The sequence below is a fragment of the Euleptes europaea genome, chromosome 14 (genome assembly GCF_029931775.1).
Source record: "Euleptes europaea isolate rEulEur1 chromosome 14, rEulEur1.hap1, whole genome shotgun sequence".
Lineage (NCBI taxonomy): Eukaryota > Metazoa > Chordata > Lepidosauria > Squamata > Sphaerodactylidae > Euleptes > Euleptes europaea.
In genome coordinates, this window is record NC_079325.1 from 36,412,054 (window position 1) to 36,425,246 (window position 13,193).

A 13,193-nucleotide genomic window follows, 5' to 3' on the forward strand; every position below is an offset into this window, starting at 1 on the left:
TAGCCGATTTAGCCACCTGGACCAAATTAGGAGCTTTACAAATCTGGTATTGCAGATTATAACCCTCGGCTGCAGTTTGCAACTGTTGAGGAGAATTCTGGAGATCTGCGCCTGGCAGCCAGTCGCCCCCAAGCTAATGCCAGAATTCTAGCAAATGGGATGTGCATCAGCTGTCTGCTGGACATCCATCTCTTCAAGGACCAGAGTACCAGGTGCCCAGTGGCCAGCCAGGCCCCAGAATGCACCACTCAGCCCCAAAGAAAATGTTATCAGTAGCTTCAGGGAATGCGTTTGAACACATGGCATACCGGCAGCAATTGTGCACGGTCTATTTTTATATATTTGGAAACCATTTAAAGAAACGTGTGTAGATCTGCTACCACTGTAGTAGTATTTTTGTCTTTATGCATATTATTCTTAAGATTTTTTCTGTTTTATTTGGAAGAAAATAAAAGAATATTTTTTTTAAATGGGGATAATAGTGGCATCTCTAATGGTTCTAGAATGTTGGTGCTTTCTGAGGGTTTTTCATTGTTATTTGTGGATGATGGGAGGAAGATAGATAAGCCAATGCTGCAGGCAGCAGGATGTCTCTATGTGGTCTTACTGGAGCCACACTGGCTTTATTTACATATTTATATCCCATTTTCCTCACCAAGGGGGACCCAAAGTGGCTTACAATAAACTTAAAAAAGGAATATAATAGAGATACACAAACAGGAAGGGGAAAGGCTTCCAAATCCAGAGCACATCTTACCCTCCTTCTGAGCAGATCTTCCTCAAAGCTCTTGATTTATCTCGGCTAAAAGCTGAAGGACAAGAGCCCTTTGGCCCACACCTCTGGAAAGGCCCAGATCTTACTCAGCTGCTGCTAGCCAGCTAGCAGGGCCCTCCTCACTTCCTCTTCTGCCAGCCACTTTGGGTCCTCATTGGTGATGAAAGCGGGCTACAAATAAACAGAGCTGAACCCCTCTTTTCAGACTGCACCTGAAGTGGGCAGGGGCTGATTATTAACAGTGGCTCACCTGTAAACCGGATCGTGCATCACCACCATCTTGCCCTCATCCCAGGACCATTCCTTCCTCTGGAAAAGAGGATGAAAAGCAAACTGTTACTAGCAAAATTTCACTTAGTTGTAATAACTGTGCTGCAAGCTGAATCGTATGAGAGTTGGTGGCTGCATATGGCTACCTAGTTAGTGGAAATCCAAACAGGCCAAAATGGCCACAGAAGAGGCCCCGAGTAACACCTGAGGGCCTCTCTGTACAATGTGCATATACTTTTCTTGGTGAGGAAATGATGCATAAATTAAATAGCTTCTATGCCAGTATAACTGTTATGGTTTCTCCCAAAGAACTGTAGTTTGGTGAGGGTGTAGAAGGTTCTCTTGTATGCATCCCCTAAGCTCTCCTCACACAACTGCAGTTTCCTGGAAAGAAGGCATGACTATTAAACCCAGGCATGCCATTATTCCACCACCGACAGGTAAACTACCTCCCCAGAGGAAGCACCAGAGCAAAGAGCACTTTCAAACAGAAAAGCAGTAACCTTGAAACAGCAGCTATAAAAACTAACCTAGCAAAAGACCTGAATGGCAAAAAAAAAAGAGAAAGAAAGAAAGAAAGAAAGAAAGAAAGAAAGAAAGAAAGAAAGAAAGAAAGAAAGAAAGAAAGAAAGAAAGAAAGAAAGAAAACCCCACTAAAGTGCCAGGAAAGCAGGACAGATTCCACTCGATGCCAAAATGACAAAAATGTGGCATCAGGAAAAAATATCCTGTGGGAGGTAGTTCTATAAGGCACACAGATATTTTGTTCTGCCATGGCTTGCTTAAAGCATCACTGTTTGGGGGGGACATGGTCCTCTATTTGTGCTGTCTCTGTGTTTTCAACCACTTTGTGGTGATCTGTCCCAAATCTGAATTGGTATGATCTTTTTGGAAAGCTCACAATCAAAATGCTTTTGGACAATGTGTGGACAGGAATTAATTTTTGAAGGATCCGTCCACATTGATGCCACTGTCCTTACCTCCCCTCCCACGAACACAATTCTCCTCCTCACTGAAGGTTTTTTTTAGGGATTTAAAAAAAAAATCACAATAAGGTTATAATGATATATTGTGGCATAATACTTGCTCCCAGCTTTTTTTTTAAGCCTCTAGCCCCTTTGTTGCATGGTTATAAGGGAAAAGGTGCACTCTGTTGTTTAAACTAACTCTGAATGAGAAGCTTCTCCTCTTTTGCACACCGAGGCAGCTAAGCAGAGGCCCACCTTCTGCTTCTTGCGCAGAATCACCTTCACCCCATCTACAGAGACGACAATGCTCACTTTCTTCTTCTTAATATTCTTGGCTTTGAATTCATACTGTGGAGAGAAGGGCAGAGGGTTATGAAGATGGCAGTTCCAAATCAGGAATCCTAAACTGCATTCCAAACCTAGCCACTTTTTGAACTTATAAAGCAATTCCAATTTATGAGCATCCATTACCAACATACAAAATAAAGTGCAAAGAAGTGTTACATGGAATGGAGATATATGATTAGGAAATTTCCCCTTGAATCAAATCTCCTTCTCCAGGATACCGTATGCTCTCAGGGGCTAGAAGAAGGCAATTTTCCCATCACCCCCCTTCTGTCGAAACTGATGGCTGATTGCCTTCAACAATCCATGGCTCCAGGAGGGCAGTGAGCATGCTCAGGATCCATCAAGCTATGCTGGGTTTTTTTCCCTTTTAAAAAAAATTGACAATCTAATCTAGTATTTTGTTGCTTAAGGGGGAAAATATGCAGAAGCCTCTCCTGTGTCTGAGGGCAGTGACTCTGTCTGCATTCCTAAGAACCCTTTCCTAGGAGTAAGCCCATTGAGTAGAATGAAACTTTCTTCTGAGTACACCTGCTTAGCATTTCTCCGTTTCATTGCCCTGCAGACAAGCAATTGACCCCTCATGTTTGCCACTAGAATGAGTTCTCCAAACTCCCCGTCAAGAAATAGCCTACTGTCTTGCATGCCCTTGAATAGCTGAGTAGCTTTAGTTTTTATAGTGCATATAATTTTGAGCTTTATCCTATGAATAAATCTTGTAAGGGAAAAAAAGGCAATACATTAACTTTTAAATAAACAAATCTTTGTTGTTTATTCATGAAACCGCAAAAATGGGAGCCAAGGTTCAAGAATTTATTTCTTCCTAAAATCTAACTGCACTTGACCCATGAAGCCCTGCCCAACTAGGGTTGCCAACTCGTTTGGGAAATTCCTGGAAATTTGGAGGTGGTGCCTAGAAAGGGTGGAATTTGGGGAGGGAGCCCAGCAGGTATGGGATGCCAGAGAGTCCAACCTCTGAAGATACCTTTTTACTCCAGAGGAATTGATCTCTGTGGCCTTAGAGATCAATCATAATTCCAGGAGAACTCCAAGCTGAACCAGTGGATTGGCAACCCTATTTCCAGCTCTTATTGTCCCATCGATGGTTCTTTTGTAACTGCATTAGTGTAGAAGATCAGGCGCTTTTGTGCCCTTCTGAGAATTCAGTCTTATGAGCTGTGGGAGAGGAGTTAAACCTGAGTCTGGGCTGTACTACTTCAGAGAACAGAGGGGTGGTTCACATAGTAGAAGGCACCTCAATAAAAAATAAAAATAAATTTCCTGTTCATAGAAAAGTAATGTGTCAGGGTGAAAGCTAGACTGTAGTCCTTCACCCTGACATGCTAGTGTTCTAAGTGCAAGGAGGTTTTCTTTTTTATTGAGTGTTCCATTGTGGAGAGTAAGTGTGGTGCACTAGTTAGGAATCAGATCAGGAATAGGATTACCTTGGATCAAATCCCTACTCATCTGTGAAACTCCCAGGAAGAGGCAAATTTGGAGGGAGAAACAGCCCTGGAAAAGGGACTAGGCTCCAGCCTACGCTTGCCAGCTCTGGGTTGGGAAATACCTGGAGATTTTGGGGGTGAAGCCTGAGGAGGGCAGGGTTTGAAGAGGAGAGGGACTTCAATGCCATAGAGTCCAATTGCCAAAGCAGCCATTTTCTCCAGGGGAACTGATCTCTGTCACCTGGCGATCAGTTGTAATAGCAGATCTCCAGCCACCACCTGGAGGTTGGTAAAGCTATCCCAGCCCCATCCACCAAAGGAGGATAAAAGTCTTATTAATAGGAAGGTTGCTCATCTACAACCTAAAGTGATACAGCCCAGACACCAGTTTTCCTTCTTCATCTGATGTTTGTGGAAACTAGCCTTCCGATGGACACATTTTTGTTTTTAAATGGGATGCTTTAGCTTCTGCTTCTGTTTTTGTCTAGTTTTTATTGGGTATTACAAAGCAGACTGTAATTTAATTTAAATTGTGAGCCTATTGTATAAGCCAGGCCAAGAACGTAAGTGCTGGAAGATCTTTTGGCCTTGGAAAAACTCCCTTCCTGGTCTGTGGGAAGAATTTATGTGGGGGAGACCTGAAGGTTGGATGCAAAGGCAAAAACTATTCTTACTTCTCACGGGTCACAATAGAGCAACAGACCAGAATCTTTCACATGTCTGAGGAACTCTGAATGAGACCTAAGAGCACTTCCTGGGAATAAGCCCCATTGAACAGACCTTAGGATTCTAAGTAGACCAGTTTAGGGTTGTTCTCCTAAGTCGAGGTCTGTTTGCCACTAGGCAGGATGAATCCAAAATTGTGCCTCATTCAGGGTTTTTAAGGTAAAGACTCTCTAACCTGTAACCAATTAAGAGAAGAGCATGGGGGCAGATTTGGGTGGGTTGTGTTGGGAGTAGGCAGGGAGGTGAAGCTGTGCTTAGTGGGGACAGAGATTGGAGCACCCCGAACCCCAATACCATTATTGATTTAAAACACTGTTTCCAATTTCTATCCTGACATTTGATGGTGATCAGACTACGAGGTCTTGCACATCAAGCTATCTCCAACCTTGAATGGCTCTCCTTTGTCTACTGCGCTATTCTCCCTCTGATCTATTATTTGCAAAACTCAGCCCATCGTTTTCCCCCTCCCCAGCTCACTTTCTCTTTGAGTCAAAGGAGCCTGAGCTCTTCTTTATCTTGGTTTAGAAGGTAGAGCTGCAGGTCCCAGCAGTGGGAGCAGGGAGATGCTGGAAATGTTCAAATGCTTGTGGGATCAGAGGCAAAGAGTGAGCTGGGGGTGGGGGGAACAGTGTGCCATTAAAATGCATTTGGGTCCAGTGACAGTTCAGCTGAGGCCCAGTTCAAAATAGGAGTCTCTGTGTGTGTGTGTGTGTGACAGAGAAAGAGCAAGAGAAAGAGAAGAAGTTGGTTTTTATATGCCGACTTTCTCTGCCACTTAAGGGAGACTCAAGCCTGCTTACAATCACCTTCCCCCTCCCCACAACAGACACCCTGTGAGGTAGGTGGGGCTGAGAGAGTGACTTGCCCAAGGTCACCCAGCTGGCTTCATGTGGAGGAGTGGGGAAACAAACCCAGTTCACCAGGTCAGCCTCCGCCGCTCATGTGGAGGAGTGGGGAATCAAACCCGGTTCTCCAGATCAGAGTCCACCGCTCCAAACCACCACTCTTAACCACTACACACATGTGGACACAAACTAGGAAATATTTTCAGAAAGTAACTGTGTTGGTCTGCAGTAGAACAGCTAGATTCGAGTCCAGTAGAACCTTAGACAACAAGATTTTGGGGAGGTATAAGATTCCAAGAGTCAACGCTCCTTTCATTCAATACAAGAAAATAATGTCTCTTCCTCCTTCAACCCCCCCTTCCTAAACCAACTAACGTGGCTTATTCAGGAAATGGATATGTCACCTCCCCAGAGACCTGCTTTTAACAAATGATGGATTTGGGCAAAAATATCTGTGTCTTGGAATTTGAAGGAAATTTTTATGGGGAGGGGGAGGTTAGTCTGCACGAGGGAACACTTCACACACGATCAGAGATACTTCTCTTATTGCTTTACATGTTGTATGCCAAGGTACAGTTCCTGGAAAGAGGTTCCAAGGCTGAGACATGGCTCAGATTTAAACCCCAACAAGTATCTCGTTGTCTGAGCACACCTTCCCCCAAAGCAGGGCTCTTTGGACCCCAGCCAGAAGGATGAAAGAGAGTGAAGCAGCCCTGGCCAAGCTGGCCCCCAAAGCTCCAGGGATGGAGAAGAAAGCCTGGCAACCCCCCCTTTCTCCTCTTGGTCAGCTGTGACCCCTCTGATGAATTATTACTCCAAGCAAGCTGTTTGGAAAGCTAAATATAGCAGCAAAGTGTGCGAAACTGGTGTTGAACTAAAAGGAGTCTTGAGGGGCGCCAGATAGGGCATAATCCCCTCTGAAGCAGCAGCAGCTGCTCCCTCCAGCCCTGGCCTGCATCTCCAACCCATCTTTCCTGGCAGCTACATGGAAGGTTTTCGCTTCCCTTTATATTTTAAGCACATAATTACAAACTAGGAAAGAGGCAGGAAGGAGCAAGCCAAACTCCGTCACGCTGGTTAGTGAGAAGAGGACCAGAAATGGAGGCACTTCTGATTTCTGCAGCAGCACTAGCCTAACTTGTGAGTGTGTTTGCCGTCAAGTCACATCTAAAGTATGGTGACCCTGCAGGGTTTTCAAGGCAAGAGAGGTTCAGAGGTGGTTTGCCATTGCCTGCCTCTGCATCACACCCCTGGTATTCCCTGAAGGTCACTCATCCAAATACTTGCCAGGGCCGACCCTGCTTAGCTTCTGAGATCTGATGAGATCAGGTTAGCCTGGGCTATCCAGGTCAGGGTGTGTGTGCATACCCTTCTGCAAAAGGTAAACCAAACATCTGGAATAGAGTGAAGCTGGAGAAAAATGTAAAATTAGCGATAAATCTTGTGTGTATATACATATGCTTCCAGGCTGAAAGCTCAGACGTTGTTTAAACATTATAGTTTGATTAATGGACGGTTGTTCTTCTGTCCTGTAGATATTATTGTGCATTGGTCTAACTTGAGGCAGCGTTGGTGGATGGCAATCAGGTGACCCACAGGCCATGTCTGGCAGGCCCACGGATGCTCTCTGGTGCCTCGTAGTCACTTAAGACTAAAAACCAGCATCAAGAAGAAGGGGAAGATCTCCTGGGAAAGGACAAGTACCATATATCCCAATTCAGTGGCCATTTATGAACGGGAGGTTTTGCCTTGGATTTGCTGCTCTCTAGATGCACATTTTCCCCATCTGAACTCTCAAAACTCTGAATGGGGCCTTATTTTTTAAGTTTTGTTTTCTGTGTATATGTAAGGACATTTTGTAATGGCCTATGGCTAAATAAACGAATACAATACCTATTTTTTAGTTGTGAGAATTTGGATGGGGAAAATGTGCATCTAGAGAGTGGCAAATCCAAGGCAAAACCTCCCGTGCATAAATGGCCACAGTGTGTTCCCCTTTGGTGGCTTGTTTTACGAAAGTGTAGACAAGTGGGACATGCTCTGCTCCTTCCTGGGGAGGATTCTCCTAGGCGCCGATGGGTTCAGCTTGGTGCTAAGCAGCCCAGCCTCCCTGATTTGCTCTGGAGGTGGGTGTGTGTGTTTCTCTTCCTGTTGAACGATGGCAGAGTTGGCTGCTGAGGATACCGAGCTTTGCCAAGGCGTGACCGAGGAAGCCACCTTCGAAGGCGAAGGCCGGGAACGGTTCCCAGCCGGCAGTTGCGATCTTCCACTCTCACGCAGGGAAGCTGAAAATGTCATATGCGGGGGGGGGGGGGGGGGCAGCGGATATCAGCCACCAATCATCGGCTTATGCGCTGGTGTTGGGTGTAGAATTCAGGCTGCGTTTTATTTTTTATTTTCTTGGAGAGGCACGTTTCTAGGCCATATGGCTGCTCTGATAGGTCTGAAAGTGCGTAGGCAGTGCCTGGCATAATCTCTGGTAACAGTGGAAGTTTGGTAAGGTTTCTAATTATTGTGGCTTCGATGCCATAATCCTTAACAAAAACAAAAATTAAATTATGTGCAATTAGCCAAAAACTTGCATGTTGCAGAATTCACCTTTTCAAGGTGCAAAATTTTTAAAGTGCTAAGACCACTGTCAAATCACCCTTTTCTACCACCTTTCCTATTAACGTTTCTTTAGATCTTCATGTCATTCATTCGTTTTATTCCTTTCTTAACCCCTCCCCTTACCCCACTAACTCTGGGGTGAGAATAATGCTGCTGCTGCTCCGGCAGGATAGTGGGGAAAGCATCTCTCTCTGCTTTAGTGCATCCTGGGAAATGCATCCTGAGTACTACATTTCCCATGGCGCTCTAAGGTGCTGGGGGTATTGGATACCGGGGGAGAAAGAGGATCTCTTCCTGGCCTTGCTGTCTGGCGCATAAGAAGCAGTGTGCACCACTGCCAGAAGCACATCCTATAAGTCCTTTTGGGGCTGGAGAAAGAGAAGGCTAGCATACAAAGCTAACATAAAATAACGACATAATAATGAAATGAAAATAAGGGGGAAATACCACCCATCCCAGTTATCGCCTGTTCTGTCACATCATCCTCCACCTACCAGGTCACACATAATGTATTTCACCTCTTCCTCTTTTTATATATATAAACTTGTCCCAGTGCGATGGCTCTGTCCCATCTTAAAGAGGGTCAAAGCACATCAGCACTAGTGAAAGACTTCAAGGATCCTTAAACCGCCTCCAGGCTGAGTGATGGCCTTCTGTGTCTTCAGCACCTGGCATTCTGAGATCTACTGCCTCTGTGCATGGAGGCTTTATTTAGCCTTCCTAGCTAATACCCGTTTTTTAACCTATCCTTCCTGTAAAAAGCTCAGAGCAGTCAATAAATCTGTCTAAACCTTTATAAAAAGCCACCTAAGCTTAGTGGCCTCATCTTTTGCCAGCAAATTCCAGAATTCAATGTCTGTATTTTGCAAAGAATTATTTCCTTTTGTCACTCTTTAACCCGCCGCCAATCAATTTTCCTGGTTCCAGTATTAGAGGTGAGGGCTTCCTCTTTTTTCCAAAGCCCCAAACACTTTAGCCTTCCCATGCAAGGGAGCTGCCCTTTGATAACTGTAGCTGCCAGTTTCTGCACCTTCCCCAGTTCTGGAATATTGGGGGGGGGGGGGCGGTAGAAGAAAATGTGAGCTGCCTCAGAGGAGGGACTAAGTGCAGTGCTGGGAGCAGTAGTGGTAGGGCCAAGGGAGAGATTATTTAATGAGCAAGAATCAACTCGAGGACTTTCTGCTGAGATGCTGAGGTTATGGGAAGAATCCATAACGTTGCTGTCCTCCAGGGCTCAAGCAGGAGAGCGGGCGCCAGGCTTCCAGGATGCTAAATAATGCATCTCCCTCTCCCTGCTGTTTACTGCAAAGAAGCAATTTGGCTGGTATGGATTTCCAAGTTTAAACTGATCCCACAAAACTTTCTGTAAAACATCTGAGCTGATAAACTGGACAGCAGCCAGAAAGGAGTTGGGGGGTTGGGAAAACAAGCTAGCCTGAAGAGAGCTTGGAGAAAAAGTGAGAATGGGGAGGGAAGGAAGGAAGGAAGGAAGGAAGAGTTGACTTTTATATGCCGACTTTCTCTACTACTTAAGGAAGACTCAAAGTGGCTTACAATCTCCTTCCCTTCCCCTCCCCACAACAGACACCCTGTGAGGTAGGTAAGCTGAGAGAGCTCTAAGAGATGTGACTAGCCCAAGGTCACCCAGCTAGCTTCGGGTGTAGGAGTGGGGAAACAAATCCAGTTCACCAGATTAGCGTCCGCCGCTCATGTGGAGTGGGGAATCAAACCCGGTTCTCCAGATCAGAGTCCACCGCTCCAAACCACTGCTCTTAACCACTACACCACACTGGCTCTCAGTGAGCACTGTATGGTAGTCTCAGGACCAAATAAGGAAGATGTGAAATGGTCTTCCACTCTCCAAGTTTACTTTTTAATAGACCTCTCCCAGCCACACTTCCTCTCGATGGGGAGTCACATATGGAAACTGAGGCAGGCACTGGGTTAGGGGACTGGTGGTGGCCCCTACGACCAGGGACTGTAGACTATGCCGCAAGTGGTCTTGTTGGGGAATTTCACCTCCCTCTCTCCCTCGACTCCATCTTTCCAAGTTATCTTGCTTTCTCCTACATTTGGCCTCATCCTGCAATCCCTCCCTCCCTTCCTTCCCTTTGATGTCAGCAGTACTCCCCTTCAAAGCCCAAACCTAGAATCCCTCAAGGTTGACAGCTGAACAGAGGCCGCGAGTCAGGAAAGGCAAACGCGGGGAGCTCACCAAAGCCTGCGGCGGGGTAGGCAGAGTTAACTACGTATTGACGGATTGGAAGAACTGCCTGCCACCATGCCAGCAAGCAGTCCTGGTAGGAAGAAGGGATCCTGATGCCAGGAGGTTTATGTGGGCAGAAGAATTGAGATGGGCTTCTCTGACTGTCTCCTCCAAGCTTTTGCGGAGGAAAACAGATAAGCTTGTTTGACAAACCAAAAGCTGCTTCCCGCAATGACTCAAGCCTGTTTCACACCCCTGTTTTTCCAGGACTACTTTCCTGCAAAGGGGAGAGTCTTTGTTTTGTAATATCTGTTTAGAAATATACATACTGAGAGCAGGCGGCTTCAAGGCCCCAGTGAGTCTATCAGCAGCTATTAGCCAAAAGAGCTAAATGGAGCCTCCATGTTCAGGGGCAGTATTGCCACAGAATACCATTTGCTGGGGGACAGGAAGAGTGCCTTTTATGCTCTACGTGTGCTCATCCCCGAAGCATGTGCCTAGGCACTGTTGAAAACAGGATGATGCATGAGATGGATGCTCGGTGGGATCCAGTGTGGGGTGGGAGGCTCTTCACGTGTTCTGAAAGACACGGCTAATCTTTAAAAGTAGAATCCGTTTCCCCAAAACCAATCAGCCTGAACTTGGGAGGCCAATATGCTGCTTCTTGCCAGATAGCTGCAAAAACTCAATTCTGCCTTTCTCTCTGACTACAGGAACAAGGTAGAGCGTGCTTCACTAGCCAGTAGCCACCACTGCTCCATTTAAACAAACATCTTTTAGCATCAGTGCCCGCCAAATAAGTACTTTCTGCTACAGAAACGAGAAGAAAGGTCAGGTTCTTAATTTTCATGTGTGGAAGAAAAAAAAGGAGCGGAATAAAACCCAATCTAAAAACAAAAGCTGGGTACCCAAGGTTGGGCGAAAAGAAAATATATATAAGTCTATGTATAAATACTGAAAGTATAATTTATTAGAAGCGCTATATAAAAGTTAAAATTATTTAAAAGCATTAAAATAGCACAATGGCATTTCCTGAGATTGATAACTATAACTACATACGAAACGAGTTTCAGCCTATGAGGCCTTTATCAGTGGTTAATTAAAACCCTTTGTTAAACATGCACACATTTACAGAAATACATTAATGAATACAAATAGTTCAAACCCAACCAGGCATGTGCATATGTTGTAAATTCGATTCCCAATTACTCAAACATCTGGTATAATAGGTTCTTGTTGTAATACTGGTTAGTATAAGTCTCTCAAATACTATGTGTGCAGGTATCAACCTAGTAAAGCAGTCATTTTCATGACTTAATTTTCATGGTCACAACGGTATGCACTTGATAGTCACCCAGTCCTACCCTTCATACCAAGTCAGGATCATCTGCTTGTCCTATCTCCTGGCCTCTATTAAATCCATTCCATAATGTGCCATGTCAAGAATTAGAGACACCACAGAAAGAAGCTTAGCCCAAATGGGCCAAGCCAGACAGCACCAGAAAACTGGACCTGTCCAACAGGTATGGATGCGTGCCATGTTTGCTTAGAATATTTTTCCAGGTTATCATAAGGAAATGTGTTGGGTCTCCCAAATGCATTTCCGTAATGGCGGTGCTTTCCTCTGGTGCGTGGAGCCTTCTGCCACTGTTAGCCGAATGGATCCTCAGGACCCAACCCATGGCGATTGGGTGGACAGTTGATGGATGTACAGTAGGTGTGCAGAGGCAGAACATTTTAGGACATGAGATACAGCAAGGCATATACAACGCACCACACCCCAGTTCAAAGCCTTTTGTTAAAATTAGGGCTGCCTGCCAGGTTCATTGCCACTGAAATAAAACAGTGCTTTCCATTTTACCAAGCCCACTGAAAGATACTTGTGCCAACAGCTGTTTCCATCTTGGTTATATTTGCAGGTGAAAGGCTTGCAAGGACCTGCCTGTTTTAGAGTCAGCAAAGAAATCTGAACCCTATTATGGCTGACCAAGAGTGTGCACTGTTTGGTAGTCTCAGTAGTGGAGAAAACCACTTGATTTCCAAATGGGACTTTGTTGGGTGGTTCTTATCCAATCGTATTTTATTCATTGGAGCCTGAGTACTGGGATGCTCTATAATAAAGTCATTGCTGCACATCGCATGAAGCTGCCTTTTACTGAATCAGACATTTACTCCATCAAAGTCAGTATTGTCTACTCAGACCGGCAGCGGCTCTCCAGGGTCTCAGGCAGGGGTCTTTCACATCACCTACTTGCCTAGTCCCTTTAACTGGAGATGCTGGGGACTGAACCGGGGACCTTCTGCATGCCAAGCAGATGCTCTACCACTGAGCCACAGCCCCTCCCTGTTGGTCAGTTTAACCCTGACCAACAGCTACCACCATGGCTGGGGCAAGTCTGTTGGTATTCGGTGCCCTTTTGGGGGAGCAAGTTCCTCAGCACCCATTCCATGACTACGTCCAATGACAATGAAGTCCAAGCAGCAGTGGTTTGTCCAGAGCCCTCCCTGGCTTCCCTGCGCAACCCCCTTCTCAGTTCACTGTCAAGCTTTGACTGTAAGCTCAATGAGGCAGAGAGCGCTCTTACTCGATTACGCCGTAAAGCACCCATGCGATCGACCTCACAGTAGAAACAGTACTAATTTTAGCTTCCGAGATGGTGTTCAGTGGTGTTCGTGTTGTCCTTGGCACAGGCGCTTGAGGACTGCGTTGCTGGATCAGACCAAGGCTTGTTAAGGTAGCATCCTCTTTCCAGCAGCAGCCACAAGCAGAGCATGACGAGGGCCTTGTTCTGTGGTTTCTCCCCAGTATTTGGAGGTATGGTGCCTCTAAAGATAGAGCTTATCGATTTAACTCTTGTGGCGGCTAGCTGCTGAGTGACGTCTTTGCCTCTCATTTCGCCCGAGGTGGCAGCCAGCCCTACTTTTTGCGACGCTGCTCTCCAGAAACCGGTGACCGCTGCTGAACGTTGCATTCTGCCTGCCTTCAGCCCAGAGTCCCCTGAC

The 13,193-nt window shown here is 45.7% G+C and overlaps 1 protein-coding gene across 2 annotated transcripts in view; it reads right to left on the reverse strand.

Moving 5' to 3' along the window:
* Window positions 1-13,193, reverse strand: part of LOC130487111 (carboxyl-terminal PDZ ligand of neuronal nitric oxide synthase protein-like) — a 34,543-nt gene that overhangs the window by 5,565 nt on the left and 15,785 nt on the right. For both annotated transcript variants that reach the window (XM_056860507.1, XM_056860506.1), the window contains exons 3-4: window positions 2,269-2,361; window positions 1,026-1,084 (exon numbers count right to left, since the gene is read on the reverse strand). In XM_056860507.1, coding sequence (XP_056716485.1) covers window positions 1,026-1,084; window positions 2,269-2,361 — 152 coding nt within the window. The remainder of the gene's footprint in view (window positions 1-1,025; window positions 1,085-2,268; window positions 2,362-13,193) is intronic.